The sequence below is a fragment of the Dermacentor variabilis genome, chromosome 10 (assembly GCF_050947875.1).
Source record: "Dermacentor variabilis isolate Ectoservices chromosome 10, ASM5094787v1, whole genome shotgun sequence".
Taxonomy (NCBI): domain Eukaryota; kingdom Metazoa; phylum Arthropoda; class Arachnida; order Ixodida; family Ixodidae; genus Dermacentor; species Dermacentor variabilis.
In genome coordinates this window covers 34,482,365-34,509,992 of record NC_134577.1, presented here as the reverse complement: position 1 = coordinate 34,509,992, position 27,628 = coordinate 34,482,365, and the positions used below count along the sequence as shown (strand labels likewise).

At 48.0% G+C, this 27,628-nt stretch overlaps 2 protein-coding genes across 2 annotated transcripts in view; both read right to left on the bottom strand.

Annotated features, from left to right (window-relative positions):
- Positions 1-357: 357 nt before the first annotated feature.
- Positions 358-19,017, bottom strand: LOC142559481 (neprilysin-1-like). The gene is made up of 6 exons (XM_075671076.1): positions 18,957-19,017; positions 18,012-18,139; positions 16,828-16,893; positions 13,616-13,723; positions 5,178-5,254; positions 358-646 (listed from the first exon to the last, which is right to left on the bottom strand). Exons 1-6 carry the CDS (start codon positions 18,985-18,987, stop codon positions 472-474), a joined length of 585 nt encoding a protein of 194 aa, XP_075527191.1. The 5' UTR covers positions 18,988-19,017; the 3' UTR covers positions 358-471.
- A 270-nt stretch (positions 19,018-19,287) lies between these two features.
- The window catches only part of LOC142560003 (uncharacterized), a 28,795-nt gene continuing 20,454 nt past the window's right edge, over positions 19,288-27,628 (bottom strand). Inside the window, exons 9-13 of the mRNA XM_075671737.1 lie at positions 27,343-27,456; positions 25,299-25,376; positions 23,536-23,645; positions 20,434-20,492; positions 19,288-19,343 (exon numbers count right to left, since the gene is read on the bottom strand). Coding sequence (XP_075527852.1) covers positions 19,288-19,343; positions 20,434-20,492; positions 23,536-23,645; positions 25,299-25,376; positions 27,343-27,456 — 417 coding nt within the window. The remainder of the gene's footprint in view (positions 19,344-20,433; positions 20,493-23,535; positions 23,646-25,298; positions 25,377-27,342; positions 27,457-27,628) is intronic.

Below are 27,628 nucleotides of genomic sequence, written 5' to 3'. Positions count from 1 at the left end.
AGCACACACAACACATACCTAACTGATCTCTGGTGCTACATATGAGGCAGTGAAGATTGAAAAACGGAAGTTTGCAGTTAATCACGATGCGACGACTCGTAATTAATTTATAACGACAACCGACAACCCACTAAATTTATCTACAATCTATGAAGTCAGAAGGCAATCTGTATTTTCCGAGTCATCCTCTGTACGTGCTATGTTATTTCATTTATTGATTAGCAATATTTTAGAACGGATTAACAGACAAGTCTAACCATTAATCGGCAATCGGTTTACGGCGAGGCCTATAATAAACTTGATCGCTTCGTATTTATCAACGTACACTTACTTATATTGTCTCTATATGACAAGATCTTTCTTTCTATGAGATATCTACGTATAATATCCCGTATGATTCACTTATTATATACGAGGTTTAGATGCATGAGCATAAAACAGTTCAAGGGGGGACTCGGTAGGTTGGTAGGCTTAGGGGCCGATAGATGGCATCGGCGTGGTGTACGCATCGATGGGCCTGATGACGTAATGCTCCTTGGGAGGAAACGCCATGCAGTAGTTTGCCGTCGGCAGCACCATCTCGCTGGTCAACGGGCACTTGAAGGCAGTCGCGAACTCAGGAGTGTTACGGAGCAGGGTGTTTAGCCTGCGCATATAGAACGCGCGTGCGCGCAGAACGAGGAAGAAGTCAACGCACGCACGCACATACGCAGCACAAAACGCGACGTCACACTGACGGTCCGCTCTTCTGTTGGGCAGGCGGTCGAGGGTTAAATGCCCACGATCGCATTACGATGAAGGCGGAATGCAAAATTTGGAGGACGCTTAAGCATCGCCTTTAAGTGCGGAAAGCGACAGCATTCAAAGAGTCCCGACTGCTTCGCACGCTTCCCGGCAACTGGAGCGTATGTGACCGTAACGCTTCCCGTGAACGCTATGCACGAAGGCGAGCTTTCTGGTGGAACCACCACGGCCTCTTGCGTGTGCCGCGATGCGGCAGAGGCGAGCGCCAGCTGGAGTTATTGCAAGGAACCGGGTGCGCCGCTCCGTGGCCCCCAGGACACTCATCGCGCCGGCGCGCGCAATATGGCGGACGCCGCGGCCGGTTTATGTACAGTGCCTAGAATACTGTAGTTTGTGTGTGCGAAGGGGTTTCTTTGATTTTTCGCGTAACAGAATTATGTTTTCTCGTGTAGTCAAATTACAATCTGAGAGCTATCATGTCTGTAGGTCGTGTGCAAGTCTTTGTTTACGATTTTTCTACGTATGTTAGCTTGATAAATTCAATTATAGTTCAGTCAATTCCTTGCATCACTTAGAAGGCATGGGTATACGTGCTTCGAAAACCTTTTTGCCGAATGACATCCTGCGCCAACGCGGCACGCCGCCACCGCCACCAATTTTCTACGACAGGGCCTTCTTGACGTTGTCGCGTTAAAATCGTTGATGTCAAACTCAATCCCAAGTTCCCAAGTCGTGGTATTGAAACGCAAATACAGAGGATGGACCAACTTACCGACGAGTTTAGATACTCAATTGCTACCACAAAGTGAGCTGGTAGTGTAGCAGTCCTGTAGGACAACTGTGGTAAGAGGCATTCGTCTAGTGTGCGCACCTTCACAAGCGCTTATTTATTTCAAATACAGCTGCTAACCCCAACAATCAGATGGCGACACTTATTATCCTTCACTTCATTTTTCATCAAATCTAGTGTTTGTACATGTGCCAGCGAATCACTTCTCTTTTCTGATTCTTTTTATCCACATCCTCGCCTTCGCTTTCCTCGGAAGACATTTCCTTGCCACGAAACCCCTCAACTTGCTGAAGGAAATATCTTGTGTGTCGGCCGTCCAATCCGTCCAGGGAGCCTTCCCAGATACATCTCGACAGTGGCGCGTACCCACACAAAAAAACATGGTGTGAGGGCCAGGTGTTTCTTTTTATATTTTTATTTTTTTGCGAGGAGGTAGTTTGTGCAGAAGGCCAGCCAAATTCTAGTGCGAATCGCCCTTTTCAGGAGGCCCGTTTGCATGATGGGCTGAGAGCTTCATCTCCACACTTTGGGGATTTTGGCTGCTCATGCTTGCGGAACGTGACCGCCGCGTGCTGATTGTTTGTCCTCCAGTATACGTGCCACCGGCATTTGCAAGAACTCGGGCGGCGAATTCACAAAGCCTTCTCGGCACGCGTTCAGAGAAAGGCTCTTGCGCCATATAGTCATTCGTAAGAGAAAATTTCAGCCGATCCTGATGCGGGACATAACATCAGTGAACACGGCCGCGGGCAACGGAAACGAGCACTTACGAACGAAAAGCTTTGTGATTTGGGCCCCTCATTTGTAAGTTCTCACCGTATAATTGGTCGGCCAGCTGTCTTCGCTAATATGTCCTGTTGCAGCGATTGGCTGAAACTTACCCTTACGAACAATTCCAGCGCAAGTGTGTGTGTGTGCGTGTGTGTGTGTGTGTGTGTGTGTGTGTGTGTGTTTGTGAGAGAGAGAGAGAGAGAGAGAGAGAGAGAGAGAGAGAGAGAGAGAGAGAGAGAGAGAGAGAGAGAGAGAGAGAGAGAGAGAGAGAACAGGGCCACTATTCATTGAAGCGCGGAGGGATAAACGGGAAGTGCGTCAAGCTTTTTCGGGAGAAGCTTCTCCTGAATTTTTAATGCGATAGCATTATATGTCTCATCAGGCGGGAAAGCCGGCGTCGTAGGCAACGAGTTGTACCAAATATCATCATCAGCAGTGATGTCATCAGCGTCTTGTATGACGTCGGAAGTAATACAGAATTAAAGTTAGAACAAGTTAAAGCAAGGTGACCTAAGGTGAAGTAAAGACAATGAAGGTGAATTAAAGTGGATTAATGTTCATACAAATTAGTGCAACGTGGATTAAGACAGAGTGGTGAAGGACATGTAACAATGTATGACGTCACGTATCATGCACGTAAGCAAATTAATTAGAAAGGTCATAATGCTTTCGCATTAACGTCACGTAAGGATACTTAAGTGAGTATCACGTTCTAAAAATGTTCGCTGACCATAGAGAGAGAGAGAGAGAAAGCAAGGACAGGAAAGGCAGGGAGGTCAACGCTGAGCATAGAATACACTGTTGCACTAGTACCAGTGGCTTCATTCACACTCCAAAACAACATGCACATTTGGCACTGCAACTATTTGTAGAAACAGGCTACAGAGCGATTGCGTGTTGGCCTCCCACGTGATCGTGCGTAACACGGGTACTGAATGGCTTAATTTGTTCTTGATTGCTTGACAGTTATGCCGACGATAACACATGCATTTCGGTATTTTCGAAACAAACTACGTCGTGTACGGCGATACACTAAACAGTCAAGGATTTCGCAATCTATTTTGCAGTTACAGTTTTGCCAGTCGACTCAAGCATGAATGTTTTTATGTGGGGTTGAGAAGCCGTTACTTCGGTATTCAACGTAAGACATGGGCTTATACATGAACATGACAGATATATGAAGTGACGTCATTATCATCCCCAGCAGCCTTTTTTTTTTATGTACACTGCAGGAGGGAGGCCTTTCTCTGCAATCTCCAATTGCGCTATCTGATTCCACCTTGCGCCTGCAACTTTTCTAATTCCATCACCCCACCTAGTTTTCTGCTGTCCTTGACTGCGAAGTGGTTACGAACCAACGAAACCGACCAGAATCTCCGCAAAGCCTGAATCATACGCAATGTCTTAATCACAGGCAAATCGTACATAAGCGTGAAAAAACAAAACAAAGAAAACGAAACTATATACAACACCCCTAAAAGCTTTCTACTCTAATCCATTACCTACTCGCAAAAAACTAAAAAAATTTACAATTGAAATAAGCATCTATACATTGATATTGATCTTTACACCGCTGAACGTATGTATACATTAATTACCAACAAAGAAAAATGTAAAACAGACATGATCTAATTAATCGCATTAGCGGGCATTCTGCATATTCAAGAATTGGAAAACAACGTTCGTATCAGCACTACAAATTTTTCACTATTGTGTGTGTTATTAATCGTCACCATCCTCCCCCATATGTGTGCAAAATGTACAAAACGAGCAATACGAACTTAAAGCGAAGGCAAACTGCAAAAATATTTAAAACAAGAATTATCCACGCATTTAAATGGCGCAATACATTCATTGCATGTCTATGCATGTGCTCCACAGAACAGCAAAAAATTAGCATCGTAAGAGATAATAACAATTCTATCAAGTAGCTGTACAGCCATATATATGCAAAATAACTGATTTACGTGTGCAGGGTGTCCCAGCTTTTAAAAAATATGAATCATATTTTTTTTGTTCGTGTTCAATCAGTCAACTTAAAGTTATTATCAACCTTAATAATTACTGCCTGACTTCACAACACGTCGATTAGGAAGTTGTGTACAGTTATACAAAACATCGACTGCGGAGTTTTCAGCAAGGTATACACAATTAACGTGCTTTATTTTTTCCGGCTGAAAAAAAAAGCCTGCGGAAATGAAAGATACCACCTGATTACGTACCAACCAATATCAGAAAGCAGCACCCTAAAACAGGCTCACTATGTAAGGATGGCATTGAGAAAGGTTACGCGGCACAAAATATAACCGCACACCGACATTTTCTACAACGCGCGAATTGAGCTCTGTCACACAATGGAATCTTGCGGCAAACATCCCAGTTCGATGTTTCTCATAACTGTACAGTACTTCTTACTTGACGCTTTGCCCATTAGAACAGTGATTAATCAGTTAGGCAAATACTTGCAATCATCTAACTGAATGTCCCCAGCGAAAATTACTGGCGGTTTCTCACCGCAATAATTAAGAGTATCTGCTAGATTTGGTTCACGTAAGATGATCGACGTTTTTTTTTTTAAATAATGGTGCAGTACGTGTTAGCTTGGACATCCCGTATAGATAGGATTCAGATTTTATAACTTGCAGATGTATTCAAGAATCGCGCTACCCACGCGCACACACCAACACACACACGCACACACACACACACACACACACACACACACACACACACACACACACACACACACACACACACACACACACACACACACACACACACACACACACACACACACACACACACACACACACACACACACACACACACACACACACACAAACACACGCGCGCGCACAGCGATTGCGCTCACCTGATGCGGTTTGGAGGCAGGTATCCAAAGTCGATAACCTTGTTGTGGGCTGCCGGCTTAAGCACCTCGCACATGTACTGCACATTCGGATCGTAAGCAAAGAAAGCACAATGTGAGAGCTCGGCGTTATAAGGGCTCTCACATGCCTCTCTCCTCGCAAACAATATGCCGAGTTTGTAATGCTCAATGAACGCATCTATACACCCCGAAAGGTATAGACACGTCGTCGCTCTATCACAAAGCGGTAGAGTTCTAATTACAGCAATGAAAAGGTGGACATTGGCGTAGTGAACATAAGCATGATACTTTTGGAAAACCGACTAAATAGATAAGAAAGAGTGACGTCGAATAACAATTGTTACATGACCGGAGGACTATACTGCCATTGTGCATGCACTTATGATAGACAATAAGGATTTCACATATGAACATGCAGTGGCAATAAATTTGTACAAAAACTTGAACAGTCCGTTGAAGTGTGGTTGCACATGCCGCTGTCAACATTGAAATGAAAATACGCTAATCGTCATCATCATGATGATCATCAAGATGCGCTTCGCAGCCTCTGAGACAGTGCGCACTACGCACTTGCTTATCAATGAGGCCTATAATAATGTGCTTCGACACCTGTCGTGGAAGCTTTAGGTACTGACTACTAGTATCGCAAGCTCACAGCTTCTTCACAATTACCTGCGGCACTGCGGAGGGAGTTATACAGTTGGCGTCGGCCAATCAGAAGCGCGACCGTACGAACGCGCTTGCGCCTGTTGCGTTTCGCCTGCGACACGTGGTTTTGCCGGCGCGACTGCGGCGGGGCGGCAGACATTTTGGCCCGATCGTCGTCGCCGCAACACTCATCGCCAGGTGTTTCCAGGCGCGACTGCGGCGATGCGACCGCATAGGGATCATCCTCGCATTCCAGTCATTGTGCCCGAAACAGGCGATGCCAAAGCAGGGACCATCCTCTCATTCCAGTCATTGTGCCCGAAACAGGCGATGCCAAAGCAGGGACCATCCTCTCATTACAGTCATTGTGCCCGACCGGCAGCGCTACAACAGGGTGCTACGAGATCGTGCTCGACAGGGTGCTACGAGATCGTGCTCGTCATGGTGCTACGGCATCGCTACGACAGTGTGCGTCACCATTAGCCCATTGTACATTCACGTGCTCGTCTTTTGAGGGGTTCCTTCTTGCCCTCAACTGCGAGAGTATAAAAACAGCTGCCCCCGGACGCAAAAGAAGAGGGCTCCGATTTCTTCTGTTGAGTGAAGTGCTCTCCCGTCTCTCTACTTCGGTCAACCTGACCGCCAACTCTTTGCGATGTTAAAATAAACAAGTTGTTTCGTTGTTACCAGTCGACTCATGCTTTGCCGGGACCTTCGGATGCTTCCAGTTGTACCCCAGGCCGCCAGGCCAACGCTACCCTTGGGGCTTGCGACCCAGGTACAACCACGGGCGTCAGCGCCGAGTTCCCAACAGATCGTACCAGCAGTCCGATCCAAACATCTGGTTGGCAGCGGTGAGATCGCCTCCGACTTCAAACAACTGTCTGCCAGCGGTGAGATCGCGACAACGGAGGCCAGCAGCGAAGAGATGCAGTTGACGGTATGCTGAGCAGCTCAACGACGATCCGGGAGCAGTGCAACGAGCCCTGTGTGACGACTGGTTGCCTGCAGCGGAACGACTGCGCGGAATTCCTGCCTGCGAGGTTTGGTGAGTGCGGGACTTTCTTCTTCTGAGCTTTGCCAGGCTTTTGTTAGTGTCAGAAACAGAGCTGGTAATTGTGGTTGTCGTTGCTGCCGGGTTAGTTTGCGGCAAGACAATAGTAAGCAGTAGAGAAAGCAGCATTCAGAGCAGCCATGGATTTGAAGTCGTTGCGCAAACCGAAATTGTTGGAGCTTGCAAGAGAGTTGGGGCTGGATGTCTCAGACAAACTAAGAAAACCTGAACTGCTAAAGGCTATTCTTGAGTTAGAGGCTGAGGATGACGAGCTGTCGGAATGCCTTGAGACTATTGAGGAGAGGTCAAAAAGACAGGAGCGCGAACTTAAAGAACAGAAAGAAAAAGAAGAGCGTGAACTTAAAGAACAGAAAGAAAAAGAAGAGCGCGAACACGCTTTGGAAATGAAGCGTCTCGAGGTAGAGATGGAACGCGCTCGTAATGGAAGTCAGGCACACGGTGCAGGAGAACGAGTATTGTTCAAAATGACTGACCTGATGCGGCCGTTTAAGCTTGGAGAGGACATTGGTTTGTTCCTGGTTAACTTTGAGCGAACGTGCGAGAAGCAGGGGTTCTCTCGGGAAACGTGGCCACAGCGCTTGCTCACTTTGTTACCCGGCGAGGCGGCCGACGTAGTCGCTCGCTTGGATAGAGAGGAAGCAGAGGATTTCGACAAAGTAAAATCGAGTCTGCTAAAAAAGTACCGGCTGTCTGCGGAGGCGTTCCGTCGGAAGTTTCGGGAAAATGAGAAAGGCAGAAGTGAGTCATATACAGAGTTTGCGTATAGGCTTATGTCGAACATGCAGGAGTGGCTCAAAGAAGAGAAAGCGTTTGGTGACCACGATAAAGTTCTGCAGTGCTTCGGGCTAGAACAGTTTTATAGTCGGTTACCGGAGAACGTGCGATACTGGGTCTTGGATAGGCCAGACGTTTGTACGGTGGCTAAAGCCGCTGAGCTAGCCGAGGAGTTTGTGACGCGTCGGGCTCGCGGAGCTAAGGATGGTCAAAAGGGTGAATTTGGCTCGAAGTTTGAGAGGCCAGAGTTCACACCCATGAGAGCAAAAGGGGACACGCGTAGTGCGGATGCGAGTGAAAGCAGTCCGACCAGACGTAAAGAGACGGCGGCAGCCAAACGCAGAAAGCGGTTCGAGATGAGGCGAGCGGGCGTTTGTTATACGTGCCAGAAGCCGGGTCACTTTTCGGCGCAGTGTCCGGAAACAACACCAAAAGTTGTGTTTTTTTCAATAGGCAGCACTGACGAGAACATGAAGCTTCTCGAGCCTTACATGCGAGACCTCCTCGTGAACGGGAAAGAGTGCCGAGTGCTTCGCGATTCCGCAGCTACGATGGATGTAGTTCACCCATCTTACGTAGAACCCCATATGTTCACGGGCGAGTGCGCGTGGATCAAGCAAGCCGTGGAAGCTCATAGCGTGTGTCTGCCAGTAGCAAAGGTGCTTATTGAAGGACCTTTCGGAGCGCTTGAGACAGAGGCGGCAGTGTCATCTATGCTGCCACCCCAGTACCCGTACCTATTTTCAAACAGGTCCGATCACCTCCTGCGCGAGAAGGGGCTTTTGTTTGGTGAAGCTAGTGTTCAGGCCTTAACCAGATCGAAGGTTCGGGAGCTCGCTGCAAAGGCGGTAGTTGCGGGGCCGACGTTATCAAACAACGAAAAAGGGTCAGAGGCGCAGCAAGCTGATATTCAGAGCACGCCCGAACTGAATAAAATTGAGTCTGTAGCGTTGAAGGCGCCAGATACTGGAGAGGAAAATCCCGATTCGGGAAAGTTAGAAGAGCTATCTACTGATTTGCTCATCGCGCCTACGTCAGACGGACTTGATAGGTTGCTAAAAGTCAGCCGGTCGGCTTTGATAGCCGAGCAAAAAAAGGATGGCAGCCTGGAAAACGTGCGCTGCAATGTCAAAGAAGGTATCGCCAGGAAAACTGCGCGTTTTGTGGAAAGAGGTGGAGTCCTGTACCGGAAGTATCTAGACCGAAGAGGAGTGGAGTTCGATCAGCTGATCGTGCCTCAATGCTATCGTCAGGATCTGTTGCGCTTGTCGCATGGGGGTTCGTGGTCCGGACACCTAGGAGTTAAGAAAACTAAGGACCGTCTCTTGCAAGAGTACTATTGGCCAGGGTGTTTTCGGGACGCAGACCATTTCGTGAGGACATGTGACACTTGTCAGCGGGTGGGCAAACCAGGGGACAAATCAAGGGCGCCGTTGAAATTGGTACCTATCATAACGGAGCCTTTTAGACGGCTCGTTATTGATACTGTGGGACCTCTGCCGGTAACAGCCACGGGGTACAGACACATTTTGACTGTGATCTGCCCAGCGACAAAGTTCCCTGAAGCAGTGCCGCTTAAAGAACTCAGCTCAGTTGAGATAGTTAATGCACTACTGTCCATATTTGCGCGAGTTGGTTTCCCTGCGGAAATCCAATCAGATCAGGGCACAGTGTTTACTAGCGCTTTGACGACAACTTTTCTCGAAAGGTGTGGGGTAAAGCTGTTACACAGCTCAGTGTACCACCCACAGTCGAATTCCGTTGAGAAGCTCCACTCCGTCATGAAGCGCGTGTTGAGAGCGTTGTGTTTTGAACATCGAACTGACTGGGAGCTGTGTCTGCCTGGGGTGATGTTTGCTTTAAGGACCGCGCCGCATGCGGCTACGGGGTTTTCGCCAGCTGAACTGGTGTACGGTCGCTCGCTTCGATCTCCGCTTCGCATGCTTCGAGAATCATGGGAAGGTAGGGGCGACGACCCAGTCGTGGTGGAGTACGTGCTTAAGCTCCTCGAACGCTTAAGAAGGGCACAGGAGTTGTCAGGTGAAGCAATGACAAAGGCCCAGCAGAGGGCCAAGGTTTATTATGATCGGACAGCCAGGGCCCGTCGTTTTGAGGTTGGCGATGAGGTCATGATATTGCGCACATCGCTAAACAACAAACTAGACGTGCAGTGGGAGGGCCCAGCACGAATTGTTCAGAAACTGTCGGACGTTAACTACGTGGTAAGTCTGCCAGGAAAGCGGAAAGCACAGCAAGTTTACCACTGTAATCTGCTCAAACCTTATAGACAAAGGGAAGCAGTGGTGTGCATGATGATAAACGTTCCTGAAGAGCTTCCGGTCGAGCTTCCAGGATTAGGCTCAGTGACGAACAGGGAAGACACCGGTCAAGTCATTAGTGACCTTATCAGTAAAGCACCGCTGTCGCCCGAGCAGAAAACCGAACTACACCAGCTATTACAAGAGTTTCAAGGTCTGTTCTCTGAGAGGCCTGGTAGGACTTCTGTACTTACTCATGATATAGAACTTACCTCCCCAGAGCCAGTACGATCCAAGGCGTATCGGGTGTCACCCCGCCAGAGCGATATTATGGAGGCTGAGGTAAAGAAAATGCTACAGCTCGGTGTTATTGAGGCAGGTGAGAGTGATTATACCTCCCCTTTGATTTTAGTTGAGGTACCGGGCAAGGAACCTCGTCCTTGCGTCGACTACCGCAGGCTTAATTCCATCACTAAGGATCAAATTTATCCGATCCCTAACATCGAGGAGCGCCTTGAGAAAGTTAGTAGCGCTCAGTTTATTTCCACCCTAGATCTTGTCAGGGGTTATTGGCAGGTTCCACTTACAGAAGAGGCTAGTAGGTATGCGGCGTTCATTTCACCAATGGGAACATTCCGTCCTAAAGTGTTGAGTTTTGGTTTGAAGAACGCGCCATACTGTTTTTCAAGTCTCATGGATAAAGTGTTGCGGGGACAGCAAGAATTCGCTTTACCGTATCTAGACGACGTAGCGATATTCTCCGCATCCTGGTCTGAGCATATGGCACACTTGCGGGCAGTGCTAACGCGCCTGCGCGAAGCGGGCTTGACAGTCAAGGCTCCTAAGTGCCAGTTAGCACAGGCCGAGGTTGTCTACCTCGGTCACGTGATTGGTCAGGGTCGTCGCCGCCCCTCTGAAATAAAAGTGGCCGCTGTGCGAGACTTTCCGCAACCGCGCACAAAGACCGATATTCGGTCGTTCTTAGGTGTCGCCGGCTACTATCAGAGGTACATCCCTAGGTACTCTGATATCGCGGCTCCCCTGGCGGATGCTCTAAGAAAGACAGAGCCTCAAACAGTCGTCTGGGACGAGACAAAGGAAAGAGCTTTTAGCGCCCTAAAGAGTGCCCTAACAAGCCAGCCTGTGCTACGATCGCCAGACTATACAAAAGGGTTCATTGTTCAGTGCGATGCTAGTGAGCGAGGCATGGGCGTTGTACTGTGCCAACGGGAAAATGGAGAAGTAGAACACCCCGTCCTGTATGCTAGTCGTAAGCTGACCAGTCGTGAGCAGGCGTATAGCGCCACCGAGAAAGAGTGTGCGTGTCTCGTGTGGGCCGTTCAGAAATTGTCATGCTATCTAGCCGGCTCGAGGTTTATCATTGAGACGGATCACTGCCCTCTCCAATGGCTGCAGACCATCTCTCCCAAAAATGGCCGCCTCCTGCGCTGGAGCCTCGCTTTACAACAATATTCCTTTGAGGTGCGTTACAAAAAGGGGAGTCTCAACGGTAACGCCGATGGCTTAAGTCGAAGCCCCTAACGTAGGAATCAGCCTCAAAATTGTTGGTTACTGATGTTTTTCTTCCTGAGGCAGGATTTTTTTTAACATATTGCTTTTGTTTAGTGTTTCAAAGTGATGATATGCTTTCTAGTGCAATTTTTCAATTTGTGGACGCGTTCTGAGTGATGCTAGACTACTGTAAGGAACTAGGCAGTGGTATAAAAAGGGGAAAGAGCCTGGCAGGGCTTAGTGAGGGTTGTGCCGTGCTTGCTGACTGAGCGGTTGAGTTTCAGCGTAGTTCTAACGCTTGCCGGGAACGAGAACAAAAATGTGAACTCTCCCGAAGTCACTTTGCAGTGTCCCGTGCGAACCTGAACTAGAGAACGAGGCCTTCTCTGTGCGCTGCGCTCGAGAAACGTCGAGGGACGCCCGACTTCGGTTATGAGCATCATCGAGCGACTTCCCTCCGGACAGCGGATGCAGTCCCCTGTCCATCGGGATCTCCTTCCCCCGGCGGGGCGGTCTGTTGCGTTTCGCCTGCGACACGTGGTTTTGCCGGCGCGACTGCGGCGGGGCGGCAGACATTTTGGCCCGATCGTCGTCGCCGCAACACTCATCGCCAGGTGTTTCCAGGCGCGACTGCGGCGATGCGACCGCATAGGGATCATCCTCGCATTCCAGTCATTGTGCCCGAAACAGGCGATGCCAAAGCAGGGACCATCCTCTCATTCCAGTCATTGTGCCCGAAACAGGCGATGCCAAAGCAGGGACCATCCTCTCATTACAGTCATTGTGCCCGACCGGCAGCGCTACAACAGGGTGCTACGAGATCGTGCTCGACAGGGTGCTACGAGATCGTGCTCGTCATGGTGCTACGGCATCGCTACGACAGTGTGCGTCACCATTAGCCCATTGTACATTCACGTGCTCGTCTTTTGAGGGGTTCCTTCTTGCCCTCAACTGCGAGAGTATAAAAACAGCTGCCCCCGGACGCAAAAGAAGAGGGCTCCGATTTCTTCTGTTGAGTGAAGTGCTCTCCCGTCTCTCTACTTCGGTCAACCTGACCGCCAACTCTTTGCGATGTTAAAATAAACAAGTTGTTTCGTTGTTACCAGTCGACTCATGCTTTGCCGGGACCTTCGGATGCTTCCAGTTGTACCCCAGGCCGCCAGGCCAACGCTACCCTTGGGGCTTGCGACCCAGGTACAACCACGGGCGTCAGCGCCGAGTTCCCAACAGATCGTACCAGCAGTCCGATCCAAACACGCCCATCGTCACGTGGTTTGGGAAAATGTTCTCCACAGTACGTTCCAGAAGGACCCGCTCTGCGCATGCTCCGCTCCGCTAGGTGTCGCCATGGCAACGGAGACGCGGCTCTTCTGTACATCTGAGTATTAATTTGTCCCTTTGGCTTCTGCAGCACACGTCATTTCTCAGTCCCATGCTTAACTGCAGGGACGCCTGACACGGATGGTTTCTGCAATTGTTCCTCCGCATGAAGGCGCCTTCTGCTCAGCGTCAGGAGCACCCCATGCGCTTCGTGGAGCGCTCTATTTTCACACGTCGCCGACACAAGACATCGCAGCTGAAGGCGACGAAGGGACTACTTAGGTTCATGAAGGAGACCGGGCTTGGACAAGCGGCTGTGACAGTGATGTCACGTACCGCGCAAGAGTGACAGGCTGTAACTAACGATGTGTGTGTCGTGTTATGTGCTCTCTATCTCTTCTCCCCATCTTTCAGCCCCCCCATCCCGTTCCCATGTGTAGGGTAGCAAACCGGTGAAGCTAAACTGGCTAACCTCCCTGCCTTCCTTCTCCACTTTTTCCTTCCTTCCTTCCTTCCGCAATGTACTCTCATTTCCTTGCCACATTATGGGGAAACATAGGTGTAGCAATTCCGCACAACTTTTCCGTTGACGTTATGAGTCTTCCGCTACGGTGGGCAGCCGGTGACCACGAGGTCACGGGTTCGATTCGTTGCCATTCACGTGGCCACGCTTTGATTGGAGTAAATAGGTAGATAGAAACGGCCCGTAATAGCTACGGAGATTCTAGTTGCCGCTAAAGAACTCCTGACGTACTTTGAGTCTTTGTTTCAGCTAAACATCAAAGGACACTTTTGCAAGAAATAAACGCGCTGCACGCAACGTTCGTACGCACCTCGCCAAAGGAGTAGAAGAATATCTCGTCGCTGCTCAAATTTCTGCTCTCGGGAAGGTGGAAGTCGGGCTTCGGGTGAGCGGCCTCCCTGGCCCGCCGGCGGAAATACTGCGCATTCGCGACAGCGGTCGTGGCAGCCACCGTAGAGAGAGGGTAAGTTCGACGACAGCAGCTACAGTGACACAATGTCGAGGAGAAGGTCACGTGGTACATATTACAAGGTATGTATGTATGTATGTATGTATGTATGTATGTATGTATGTATGTATGTATGTATTTACGTACGTATACGTTACCTTGTACGTACGTACGTACGTACGTACAACGTAAAAATGACAAACCACGGGACCGTCAGCTTTAGTACGTGTTCTATGGTAAAACAACCCGTTTTCCAGAACGTTCCCAGGCCACGTTATCGGTTACATGAATGGACGTGGCTGTTGTGACCCTGTTTCGAGAGTAAAAAAAAAAAGAGCTGCGTGGGACACCGTCGAAAGCGTAAGATTCACCACTGGCAACTCTGACGACGACACAGTAGTGCAGCCTGTCCATGGAGGTTTTGTCCTCGCAGTAGGCCAATACAGATTGAGTCTCTTCAGCACTTCGTATTTTTGTGAAGGACCTGTCACTAAGTTATATAGAGAATTCAAAGTATTGAAAAAAAGGAGCTTCCGCAAGCTTTGCACGAAGCAAGCAAAGCAAATAGATTGCGGCTTTTCTCTGAAATAGTGAAAGTGACCTGCTTTCTTCTGGCTGAAAATGTTGAAAGCCTTCTCCTGCCTCCTTTTCTTGTCTGCTTGACCCACTTACAAGAATTATCCGTTAAAGAATATATTTTCATTGGCAGTAGAATATTCTTATACGTGGGTTGGACTGTACTTATTGAATTATACATGCAGCCTTATTTTTCACAGGGGAAGAGGTTCTCGCTTTCAAAAAGCTACGAGGCGATGTTGGATTCCCATCTACGAATGCATCAACCAGCCCAGTTCAGCATACTCATGAATGTCCCCCCCCCCCCCCCCCACAATTTATTCTTCGGAAATACTTGTTCCACTAGCACAATATATGTTTAAAATGACTCATTCTGCTTTAACTTTCATTCCTGAACATACAGGTTCTATACAGAATATAGACGACAGAAAATTCTTCGATAGTTTACACTTCGGAACATACTTCTGTATTGTGTTACGCTATACAGTTCCAGTAATTATAATATAGTTTACAAGGATACTAAACTGATAAAAATTATTTAAGCTGAGTTAGTAAATAATCCTTTCACAATGGTCCAAACTAATGCTCTTTACTGTGAGGACAGGCTTTGTAAACCAAAGAGAGAGAGAGAATGCAATTTAATAAACAACATACGTTAGGTAGAGGCAGGCGATTACCGAACGTTGTATAGTAAGAAATTACTAATGCGTTACGTTGTTTATTATTATTTTTTTTCGGTACTTCATTTTTATACTTCCCGTTTTTAACACTCCCCTCTGTAATGCCCTCGGGTGTAGGACTAAGAAATAGATATAATAAATGAAAAGGATGGCTCGGTGGCCCATGAAGGGGTGAGGCTCAATGGTGGGGATCATAAGAATAAACAAAGAAATATAGAAAACATACGTAAAAACTAAGGACGGGTGGCGATACTGCTTTGAAGTTTTCGCCTCAGACAGACGTACCTTCATGGATTTCTGCAGCGTCTGCTCTGGCTCGGCTAATCGTAGACTATTACTAATAATCATATTAATAATAGACTAATAATCATACTACCTCGAGGGAAAACTGGCGCTGCGCCACATTTGTGTGCACGGGAACGCCGTGATACGGCGACTTCGGACCGTCATCGTTCTCGCAGAGCCAGAGCACCTCGAAGGCGTGTCTGCACTGGCATCGTCCTGTCTATTACGATGGTTCATTTCCTACTAAACAGTTAAATAGTACTTAAAATGGTGGTTATTTTTTTCTTGAGTATCACACATAAGCACAGTTTATCCAATCACGAGGACTTGTGCTCGGACGTACAATCGGGTGAAAGGTAAGAAGTACCGGCGGGTCAGACGGCAGACGACAAGGCCAGGGCAGACGACAAGGTCTGCGCTCGCTTTGCGAGTTTTAACGCGATAGCGTTAAGGAGCTCGTGTCGCAGAAAAGCCGGTGTCGTCGGTGTCAGCGTCCGCGGCGTTGGCCGTGAGCGATAAATCACGGCAGGCACTTCATAAATAAAAAGCAACTTCTAAGATGGGCTGGGTGACGTTAGGTGGCTGGGTGACGGAGACGTTACCACTGAGCCACGAGTTCGATGCTTCAAAGCGGTACAAAAGCGCCTCTAGTGAACGCGGTGTTGCCTTAGAAACGAGCTGTTTCTAAGGCTCAGGCGTGCGTCGCTTGCTCAGGCGCTCATTTCGTTGTCGCGCCGAACGCTGCGTTGCTCGACGCTCACGGCGTCCGATGCGGGGCGCGTAGTCGCTGCGCCGTAGCCCAATACCCCTTGGCGGGTCGACGGGAACGCTGTCGCGTTCCACTCTTGAAGGTGAAGCTTAAGCGTCCTCCAATTTTTTCTTCTGTTCTCGCTTGTCAGCGATCGCTCATGCACTGGAGGTGAGTTATCTTTATTCAACGATGTAATACATGTGAATGCTAAACATTATATGAAGATTTTATTTTAGGAACGCTTTGTCTGGTGCAGCTATGACCATGTTTTAGGCCAAGCCACGTTCGAGACAAAGCCACGGACACCCATATCCCGGCATTCCCAGGGCGGCACAACGGCTGTTGGGAAACTCGTGTAGACGGTGGCGGCAGATTTTACTCTCGGGTAATGTTGTTAGAAACTTTATGCGATTAACGTATTTTATCGGCAAAGATAGGATACATTGTATGATACAAGGGCAAAACACTGGACTTAGTATGTTTCAAGAACTTTTGCGGAGCCACAACGTCCCTAAATAGGGGGGAAAAGTGCTTTGAAATCCGTGACGTCAAAGATACGTACCGGCGCTGAAGTTCTGGCAGGAAATGAAAAAAAAAATATTCATTCATTTTCTTTATCAGTATACAACATATTGCTGTGAAATCAACGAATATACATATTTAAAGGAATACTGTATCGGCCTAAACTGATCAAGTGCGTTATAGGGTCCCTTTAATACACCTGAAGACACTCCGGGAGTGTTCTGGCGAATTTGTGTCGAGGTATACGTGCCGTGTATTACCCATAGGGCTGCTCGTAGCGCCATACTGTCCACCAGGTTCCCGGGAAAGGTTCTGACGGCGTCCACCTGAGACAGGGGGGTTTTTCGATATTAGAATGCCGTAAGGACACGCGATTTAACGAAACACGACGCTTCCTGAAGCTTATGCTGTGCATGCAGGTAACGTCACTACTTGCGCCTACGGTATAGAAACTGCCGTAGGAAGGATGCTCCACATCCGTCGCCTTGTTTGTAAGTGGCGCTGGCTAACACTCCGAGGGCTCAGTACACAAATATACCCAAGAAAGGTGATGCCAAGATGACCGGCCGATATCTAAAAAATAAAATTAAATTATGGGGTGTTTACGTGCCAAAACCGCGATCTGAATTATGAGGCACGCCGTGTAGTGGGGAGACTCTGGAATAATTTGGGCCACCTAGGGCTGATTTGTACCGTGATAGGCACGCTCCGTTGTTCTCATTTCAGTTGGCCGCCTTCAGCATTAATACGGTAAGATCCACTCTTGCTAAAGGAAACTCCTCGATAAAGCCGACGTAACTCAAGCAGTTTAACATTTTAAAAAAATCGGGGTCAGATTAGATGCACCAGGCTGATGTCTAAGCATCAAAAAGATAGTCTGGCATCTTATATTGCTTACGTGTTGAATATATGTCGTCTGTGCCACAAAACACGTCAGTAGGTGGTATACAAAGGTATACAGTATGCCAGAACCGAGGAATCGCGAGTGTTCCTGGGCCATAAACAAACATTCACTGAAGTTGAAGATTATATATTCTTATAAAGGTTGAGGACATAACAGCATAATTGATTGATTGAAAAAAAATACACATTATTAGAAGCACAGACCGTAATTATTTGTTATAAATAGCAACAGTCGACTCATCTAATGCGCGTGCTTACTTGATGTCACCATGTTTCACTTTTGTATTCTTTATCGATCTTCCATTACTGCACCTACCGTATCTGCATATCCCACTGAAACTATGCATGTTCACCACCTTGCATTCATTTCACGTTTTGTTTGCTAAGTGCTGCTCATGTTACGGCAGTAAGAACCTGTCGCGCTGCCTGAACGGTGTCTTTAACTCCTCCCTCCCCGTGTACTTTGCAACACGAATAAACATTGATTGATTGATTGATTGATTGATTGATTGATTGATTGATTGATACACATCACACCCACCTGCCGCCTGGTCTTCGGGTCGAGCACATTGTAGATAGTGCGGAAGCAAGCGGTGTTGTTCTCCCAGCGCTGAAGCGACTCGCCCCACAGCCAGTCGGAGTCCTCCGGTTCGGAGCTGATGTGAATACCTGCACGGACAAATAAGTTATACAGACTAGCTGCATGCTTCCAGAGACATGAGTCGGAGTGGCTCTAAGGGAAATGCTGTGCAGGTCCTTGAACACGCAGCCTATTATAGATTGATCCGGTAACTGAACAAGACGATGAACTCAAGGAACAACAAATATTAATATCGCAATCTTGCTGTTTCTCTCGCCTGCCCTCTTTTCTTATTATCCCTCCCAGACAGCTAAGCTACGAGAATTTATATATATATATATATATATATATATATATATATATATATATATATATATATATAATTCGCATACATTTCCGAACATTCCAGAACTTTAATCCCCCGTTCGAAGTAGGCGCTATCGGACACAATGGGCTTGTTCCACCGCTTTATCCATTTTTCGGAACTGTTCATTCAGGAACTGTTGCATTCAGTGACCCTTACCGTTTCCTTCGTGTTCTTCATCTGCTTCACATCTGGCTCTGTTACGCCTCTCGGTTAAGCATTGGAAATAAGAAGTCACAAGCGGCAAGACACGGAAGTACAGAGAGGGGGATGTTGAGGTAGCGATGGCGCAACGGCTCTGCCAGGAAGTGCAGCACTCTCTATGCCATGCGGGCGGCAGCGCTGTCCGTGTTCCACAATCCACTCGTCTCAGTTCGACAGACTGGGGCGTGTATTCTGTGAACTGCATCACGAAACGCTTAGCCATTCGAACGTAAAATGCTGTTCGTTGTCCATCCTTGCGCCACGAATTAAATTATTAAATTGATTCAAATAATGGGCCTAATAAGAAGTCTTAAAGCTTTCACAATGATTCCACTCACCATGCGGATCCAATGCCTTTCCCATGCCCATGCCGATGACATGCAGCAGCTTGGGTAGATACACGAGACTAAGAAAAGAAACAAAGTCATAAAGAACTATCGGAGTATAGTCACTGGCGTCACGTTTGTTAACCGACGTGATTCATCAAGAAAATGATGTCGCGTTAATGTTCTTGCAGTCGCGAAGCGATGTCAGTGATTACCACGATGCAACGAAAAGAGGCTCTAAATATCTGTCCGGGCAGGCATGAATTTGGGGTACAGCTTGCAGACTTTCGAATATGCACAAATTCGTTTGCGAGAACCGAGCGTCAGATTACTCATGTTGTACTCACTTTTTTTCTCCCTCCTTGTAGAGCGGACCGTGGAACAGAGCGTGGGGAATGTCTGCGATGATTGCAGTAGAGGGCATTGAGTTCGGGCATCGAGTTCTGGCATCGAGTTAGAGAGGGCATCGAGTTCTGGCATCGTGTTAAAGAGGGCATCGAGTTCGGGCATCGAGATAAAGAGGGCATCGAGTTAAAGAGGGCATCGAGTTCTTCATGGCAATGTCAAGTGCGTCGACCAGGCGACGCGTACCCTTGCGGCATCTATTTCCCACCGCATAATGATGCCAATGCACTGATCACTGCTGAATTTTCAAGCATGTATACACAGTAGGCATACGTAATAGGCAGTACTTTGATGGCTACGCAAGTATAACACGGCAACATAGACGTCTCGGTCACTCCGCGACTGTTGCGGTGCATGTTAGACGAAACCTAGTCCTGCGGCTGTGTCACGGTTCTTTCGACGATATTCACTCCTTAATTTGTAACTGATTTACATTAAAAGTGGTATTTCACTGCTATTGTCCTTTGAGAATGTAACGTGACACTTCATCGTAGGTTAGGCCGCAACAGCGTGCAAAAGGTGAAGGCACATAGAGAACGGCACATTGCGCTGACTAACAGCTGTTTTTGATATTGCAACAGACAAACAATTACACACGCATGAACGCATCGTCAAAGACAAAGGAAGACATGAAGAACATAAACAAGAGGGGAGGTCACACGATCACACTTACACAATCCTGTATGCGCTCGATAAATGTGCCTGGTCATGGGTAATTAGCATATAACTATGCAATCTCCTTTTCGGATAACAGAACAGATGGCACACTGACACATTTATCCTTAAAAGTTGATATGCCGTGCCCTTTGCTGATTTTCGTGCTCGTTTGGTCCCTTCTAACGCTTCGAACTTGTCAAAATTCAGGCCGTCACCCACTCTGCTTACAATGTACGCACCCAGGTGGTCACCCACTGCTTTTTGTCGCGTTATACTGGTTTGTTCGACTAGCCGATGCTTTCACTTTAATGTATACACACTTTCTCGCGTAGCTCGCATTGTTATTTCCTCTATCCTGAACGCCAATATAAATCCCGTTACTAAATCCAGGAAGCTCACGGAAGCGTACAGCACAAAATTTGCTTACATAGCGTGTTGGTCCCGTAGTTGTAACGGCAGTTCAGGTCAAGCACCTTGTACGGAGGTCTGTAGGCAATATGAATGTATGACGTGCGAAAACGATCCATTAGGATGCCACACTTTGAAAGTTTCATCGCCCAAGGCCCCACATGCTGCAATGAGACCCAATATGTAAAAAAAAAAAATCTAAACTAATAAAATAGTAACTCAAGCAGAAATACGGATAGCCCTTCCGTGGAAACGAAGTCTGCCAGAAAATAACGAAAAACCTCTCAAACGACGAATGCCGTCGTCATGCACGCTCGTGTAAGGTTACAATCAGCATGCGACGTATGACATTTGCTTTCTTTCACCTATACATGGCAAAATAACGCAGTGGAAATCGCAAACGGCGATCCTAAATGAACATCCTGCTCTGAATGTTCGGTGCCGCCGAGTGTTTTTTTTTTTCTTTTCCGTGTTTAACACGCATTCGTATGCGTAAGGGTCAAGTCGAAGATCTCTCCAAGTTACAGCTTTATCTCAATAGCTTCTCTTTAATACACAGCAACTTACCTTCCCAAGAAAGCTGTCATGTACGACAGACGTTTACGAAAATGGCACCAGTCAGCTTGATTAATTCCATTTTTATTCACTTCGCCATGCAAGCGAGCTGCGTCGGTGTACTTCGTTTCATCTTCCGTTTCAGAATTAGCAGGCATGCAAGTGCTGTGACATGCTTCAAGTAGGTAGCGAATTCACAGAAGTCTCACTCCGCGCTTGTCGCAGGGGGGGGGGGTATAAACTTTTATTGTAGAACCAGCACTTTTTGATGGCCTCCCATGAAGGGACGTCGAGGGCTTGCCTCACCGCCGCCTCACGGGCGTACTGGGTCGCCCAGGTTTGGTCGTCGAGGGCGGAGCTCCGCAGAGCCTCACGCCACCTCGACGAGAGGGTCGTGGTGTTAAATGTGTGTTTACTGTGCTGGGCACTCCCACAGCATGTGCGGAAGCGTAGCCGGGTGAGTGCCACAGCACCGGCAGTTGGGCGTAGTGTGAACGTCGGGAATAAGCAGGGCAGTGGGTTTTTTTTCTTTCTGTGACGCTTTTTACACAACAAATACTTCGCGTATTACAACTACAACTTGTGGACGTAACATCGCGTCAGATCAGGTGACATTTGTCCAGCTTTTCGCTGCCAGTACGCAGCGGAACTATGTTACGCAGCGCGAGTGCAGTGCGCTGCGGCCGCTGGCTGCAGAGACGTATCACTCCGCGCTCGCTTGGTGGTAAATAGGTTTGCATCTGCGATAACTTTCGTGTAATAACATAGTCATATTAACGCGAAAGCGTTAAGGAGCCCGTGTCGCTGAAAATCTGAGGTCGGACGTCGCCTCGCCAAAAAGATTTAGAGAACCAGCCATACCCGGGCCATGCATCCACGTGACGCAAGAAATCTACTGAACTAATTAGTAAACTTCTAAAGCTAAAATACGTGGGAAAATCGTAAACTACGATATACACACAACCTACAGACATGACAGCGGTCGGATTGTAATTTGACTGTACGAGAAAACATAATTCTGTTACGCGAAAACTCAAATAACTCCTTCTTCCAGCGTTCACCGACCGCGGCGTCCGCCATTTGCGCATGCCGGCGCGCGGGTGTCTCGGAGGCTACGGATCGGTTTGCCCGGTTTCTTGCAATACCTCCAGCTGGCGCTCACCTCCGCCGCAAGGCCACGCAAGAGGCCGTGGTTCCACCACAAAGCTAGCCTTCGTGCATATAGCGTTCGCGGCAAGCGTTTCCCGGTAAACATTCCAGTTACCTACGCTCCAGTTGCCACGAAGCGAGAGAAGCAGTCAAGGATCGTTGAATGCTATCGCGTTCCACTCTTAAAGGCGAAGCTTAAGCTTCGTCCAAATTTTTTGCGACATAAAAATCACTAGACTTAGCGTCACAACGAATTGCACATGACATGTGCACAGCCACACCTTTCTCTTTTATGTGGCGCATAATTTAATGCGAAGGCTTCTTTCCGAACTTCATGAGTTTTTAGTGCGTCTATCTATCTGAAGCCGAAGAAGCTTGATGTGGGCGAGTTGGTTTTGCATACTTGAAGAAATGAGCGCTGCGAAGACGCGGACTAAAAGAGGAACATGCACGACGGGCAAGGCGCTACTTCCAACTAAACGTTTTTCTGAACAAACAAGGATTTTATATAGATAAAACCTAGAATAGCGCCACCGTGACATCGCGACTTCGCTATCTCATTAGAAAAGCTATCTCTTTTTCGGTAAGCGTCACTGACGGGCAGCTAATGCACGTGCCCTCAGTGCCCTCGGCCTTTACAATGTCCGCGTCTTCGTGGCGCTCTTTTCTTCAAGTCTATCTATCTGTCTATCCAGCCTCCTACGCCGGCGGCGCTGGCGGTGCCTACCAACTTGAGCTGCTGGGTATACATGCTCACGTTCGCGTTGCCAGAGTGGTCGCGCGGCATCGTCGAGCTCCGTCATCCAAATCTCGCCTCTGATTCTCGCGTGCACAACTTTTGCCGAGCCAGATGGCGCGCGCGCGTAAGAAGGTCCGGGTACGTCGGCCGCGGAACGCTGGCTCGTGGTTTCCGGCGATTCAAAAGCGAGTGTCCCACCCCCGCGTGCTGGCGGTTCCCGGTGCTCACATGGCGACTCGGCGACTCGGACAGTTTGCATTCCTCAGAGTTTACTCGATCAGCTCGAGGATGGCGTATACTACTGGCGCACTACTTGACGCAGCGGAAGGGGAACGTTCTATAGAGAAGCCCGCGTCCTTTGCGACCCTCAGCATGCCTGAGCTCCGCCAATGAGGCCCTGCTCGAAGTCATCGAGAGAGTCAAAAGCCGGTCGAGGCGTGTTGCCGCAGGGTCAACGCCATAGCCTGCTATGTATACCTGCAATATGCTTCGCACAACTGCGATTCCCACAGTAAGGTAGAATCTGCGTTTATTTTGTCAAGCAGTGAGAGAAGTATGTCTACATTTCGCAGTTTTACCGGCTATGTATGAAACGGGGTACAGTCTGGCCGCTTGGGGAAGAATAGTGACGACGACTTTTCAAAAGTCGGCGACTACGTATACGTCTATTCAACGTACCCAAACTGCTTTCCTCTCTCCACGAAGCTGCTGAAGTTGTAGTAGGTCATCACTTCGATCCTACGCGCTTCAAGCGCCGCCGACACGATGTTACTGGTGTCGACATCAAGCTGCGAAACACAAGGAGGCACGCTGTGAACTGCACGTATAGTGCCGTGTCGAGAAAAAAATGCAAGGCAGGCTACAGCGCTATGCTACCCGGTCATGATTTGGTAATGCCTGCCGTATGCGCTCAAACTCATTTCCAGTTTTCTGTGAGTGCCCTTCTCATGATCAGAGTCCTCCCCTTTCAGCGAATGACCTCGCTAAACGTACTCTTGCACAAATTCCAAACGCTGACTGCCGACCAGAAATTATTGTACTTTTGCCAAGCTGTTAAACATTACTTTTGTCTTCTACGTGTTATTGTTCAAGCATATGCCATTACATTTCCTCGGCGCCCTTAATCGCAAAAAAAGAAAAAAAAATATTTTAAAACATTGGTTTGAAAAAGTCCAAATAAAACCATCGCGTTACGGTGACGTTAAAGCACCAGGGGTTCTATAACGCAAAGCTATTCCAAACTTTTCTATTCCAATTCTGCAATCAGCCCTCCGCGACTGGTCACAAACTTTTTCGCCCCCCCCCCCTCTTCGCCTGTCTGTCACGCGACATCACGAAAACCACGATACCTCTCCATGTTATATGACGCGTACAAAATGATTATGCATGATTGCACCGAACAAAAGAAAGTTATTTCTGATTCGACGCCTTTTCGCCGTTAGACCTCGACTATTGGTCAAAAGTTTTAGGGCTGCACTCTCTTCACCTGCCTGTCACGCGACGTCAGAAAACTGCGAAAACTCACCACGTCAACGTGACGTGTACGCGTTAAAGATGGATTCATATACCGAACAAAAGCGAATTTTTCTCTGAATAGCCGCAGGCTGCCCCGTTCCGAAAGGAATAAAAGATCGCTGCCGCCAATCGCTCAGGCACTGGTTACTGGCCCCTGCCGGAGAGCATGGGTTTATTTGCATGTAATAAAACTTTCTGCGAGGCCGTGTAACGTTCTCGAGAAGTTTCAGCACGTTTACGGCCTCGTTCTGCCAACTCATCTTTGCTGGGGATCCGTTTTAGCGTCATTCTTAAGCTTCCGTTGCATGCCGCCGCGATTTTCGACGAGCCACCGCAAGCTAAGTGAGAAAGCGGACCAGTCGCAGACGCCGGTACCACCCTCTTCATCCGGTTATCAATATTCACTGCAGTGGCTCGGCCCCATCGAATCCCTCTCTACTTGAGCATGCTCCTCGCCTCTTGTGAGCCAATTAGGTAAGACAAGCCGCTTAGTGCAGGCAATGTTATTCGTTTTTCAAGCAAACACAAGTGACCTCCTATGAACGAGGAGAGCGTTTGATTGGTCTGTTCAGACAACCCTGCGAGTGACCGCCCGGTGCTTGCGTCGGTGGTTACGCAAATTTGACGTCAGGAGATTGGAATAAAAACATATTGGAATAGTTTTGCGTTATACGGCCCCAGTAAAACAGTCTTCAAATCTATTTTTCGCTTATTTTTCTGCAACGGCAACTCTTAGGGTAGGTTAGGTTTAAATAGATGCGTCATAGGTTAGAACAGATGCCTGTACATAATACTTGTAACGACTTCTGCGTGCTCTTGCACAGCGTGCCGTACAGTTTACAAAGACTAACTCACCACGGCCTCCGAGATCCGGTGGCGGTGATCTCGAACGCCATAGTCTTACCCATGAAGTTATGGATACTCACCGTAGGTGGCGGTATCTGAATGGCGTCACCTTCCACAAGGTCCGGCACAAAGAACATCACGACGTTCATCTTTTCCACCTGGTACAAAAGCATAAAAACAAGAGACACACACACAGAAAAAAAAAGAAAGAAAGAAAACTAGCTCATTCGTTATCGAGCGGGATTATGGCAACAACGTTATACGCATATCGCTTGCTATCGCTGGTAATACGCATATCGCTTGCTAACCAGGAAATGACCCTATAATTAGCTTCTATCCATCTAGTCACAAGTCATGCGTCTCCTGGTACTATTTGGTTGTGGCCACAGGCTGCTGCGATCGAAGTGAATGCGAAGTTTGTGCTGTGGGAGGAGTTAATGAAAATTAACTAAATTTGTAGGCATTTGTCGCATAAAAGAAAAGGGCGTGATATTTGAAGAAATGGCAATAAAATGTAGGATAAACTGAAATGTGATAGTTGCATCATCCTCAAAGGCTAAGTTTTCATCTGCAGAAAGCGCGTAGGTAAAAAAGAATTCAGGATTTTACGCGCCAAAACTACGATATGGTGATGAAGCATGCCGTGGAGGGTATTTCGAATTAATTTTTTAACAAATGGGGTTCCTTATGTGCACCTCAATCTAATTACACGAGTGTATTTGCATTTCGCTTCCATCGAAATGGCAATCACTAGGCTACGGCGGCGGGTCACGCTTTGAAAACAAACTGAAGTTGCCGCATAGTTTATTATTTGTAGTATGCCCAATAAGGGGGAGTTAGCCTTAAATTGTGCCAATAGTTACTGTTGATATTTAGCACAGGAAAATCAACGCTAACTTGCTCGTGAGATAAGCTGCCATTTCTGAGCCATGCTAAGGTCACGCTAGGTATTAGGCAGCATAAAATTGCCGGTAATGCGCATACTGTCAAAGCATTCAAGTTTTTGCTCTGCGGCCTCAACGTCTCCAACAGCGATGAAAACCAGCGATAGAACGGGTACACAAGAAACAAGGGACTTAGTTGATCGCGTACCGACTCACCCACCACTTAGCCTTGCGCTCAACGTGTCCTGAGCAAAGCCACGTACCCTTAATTTGCGGTGCTACGTTAAAACGCAAAAGAGCTCCGCACTGCAGTGCAGTCAACAATCAGGCCGTCTCTCACATTCGCAATAACATGCCCAGACTGAATCTACCGGTGACTGACCCATGGCCTCCGAGATGGGGAAGCGAAGGCGATCTTGGAGGCCATAGCTTACCTGCAAAGCTTACGTGAGCAAGCTTACAGATAATTAGCCTTAATACTTCGCCTAAATTACCACCAAAGGTGGTGGGTTCGACTCTCACCGAAGGTCCAGGGTTTGACTCCTAGCAAAGGTCGTGGGCTCGTGTGCCTTAAATTCTGCGGAAACCCGCAACGTGGAGATAAGTAATTAATAAAGGGAAAACCAGACATCCACCCGTTCGTAGCATTTGCTACAAAGGAAACCCACACGGGTTCCTCGAAAGAAAAGCCTCGCAGTTGAAGAAAATTTCGTCCTGCACCAGGACGAATTTTTCTTCAACTGCCAGGCTTTTCTTTCGAGGAACCCGTATGGGTTTCTTTTGTAGCAAATGCTACGAACGGGTGTATGTCTGATGTGCCCGAATTAACGTCGCCTCCACAAACACCAAAGGACGCGGGTTCGACTATCACCAAAAGTAGTGGTTTCCAGTGCCTTAATTAACTATCTAATTAACGTTGCCCTAATTAACACCAAAGGTCACGGGTTCGAGTCCCACAAACGGTCGTGGTTTAAAATTCCACCGTAAGTCGATGGTTCGCAGCCATTTTGCACCTTTCGGTTCGTCAACGCGTTCTCGCTCAAGGTCGACTGACCGATGAGACGTACGAGTCTTTCGACTTCAAATGCGCCTCGTTTCCCCCGGTGACCACGGTTATTGAGTTTGGGAATTGGAAGCTGTTTTCCAGGACACGATCACGTTACGCGTACGCGGCGCGGGGGTTTTTTTTTTCTTGAAACGAAGGATGCACACCGCACACTAAGAGACATTTGTTGGGCACCTTGATCGCGCCGTCGACGCGCATGTTGAAAGGCGCCGCGTCGGTGTTTGCCAGAAGCATCCCGAACACATCTTTCAGCGACGTCACTGTGCGCAAATGCTCCTCCACGTTGCCCTGCGAGAGTGAAGGATCATCTAAGGCGACCGAATGTAGAAATCGAGGGGCAAGCGAGTGTCAGAGGGAACGTGCTGTGAAGTCTGATATCGATTCTCGGGTACTACATTACACGCTTACAAAATCATCCCGGCGGTTGCTTGCTGCCTAGAAGATGGCGTTACCCAGGAAT

What these genes read in the sequence shown, in the direction of transcription:
- LOC142559481 (XM_075671076.1), bottom strand. Translation starts at nt 18,987, where the DNA reads ATGGGCATGGGAAAGGCATTGGATCCGCATG. An exon ending in ACCCGAAGACCAGGCGGCAG is followed by an intron (nt 16,894 to 18,011) that starts GTGGGTGTGATG and finishes CCCCTGTCTCAG; the next exon opens with GTGGACGCCGTCAGAACCTT. An exon ending in TCTTCTACTCCTTTGGCGAG is followed by an intron (nt 5,255 to 13,615) that starts GTGCGTACGAAC and finishes CCGAATGTGCAG; the next exon opens with TACATGTGCGAGGTGCTTAA.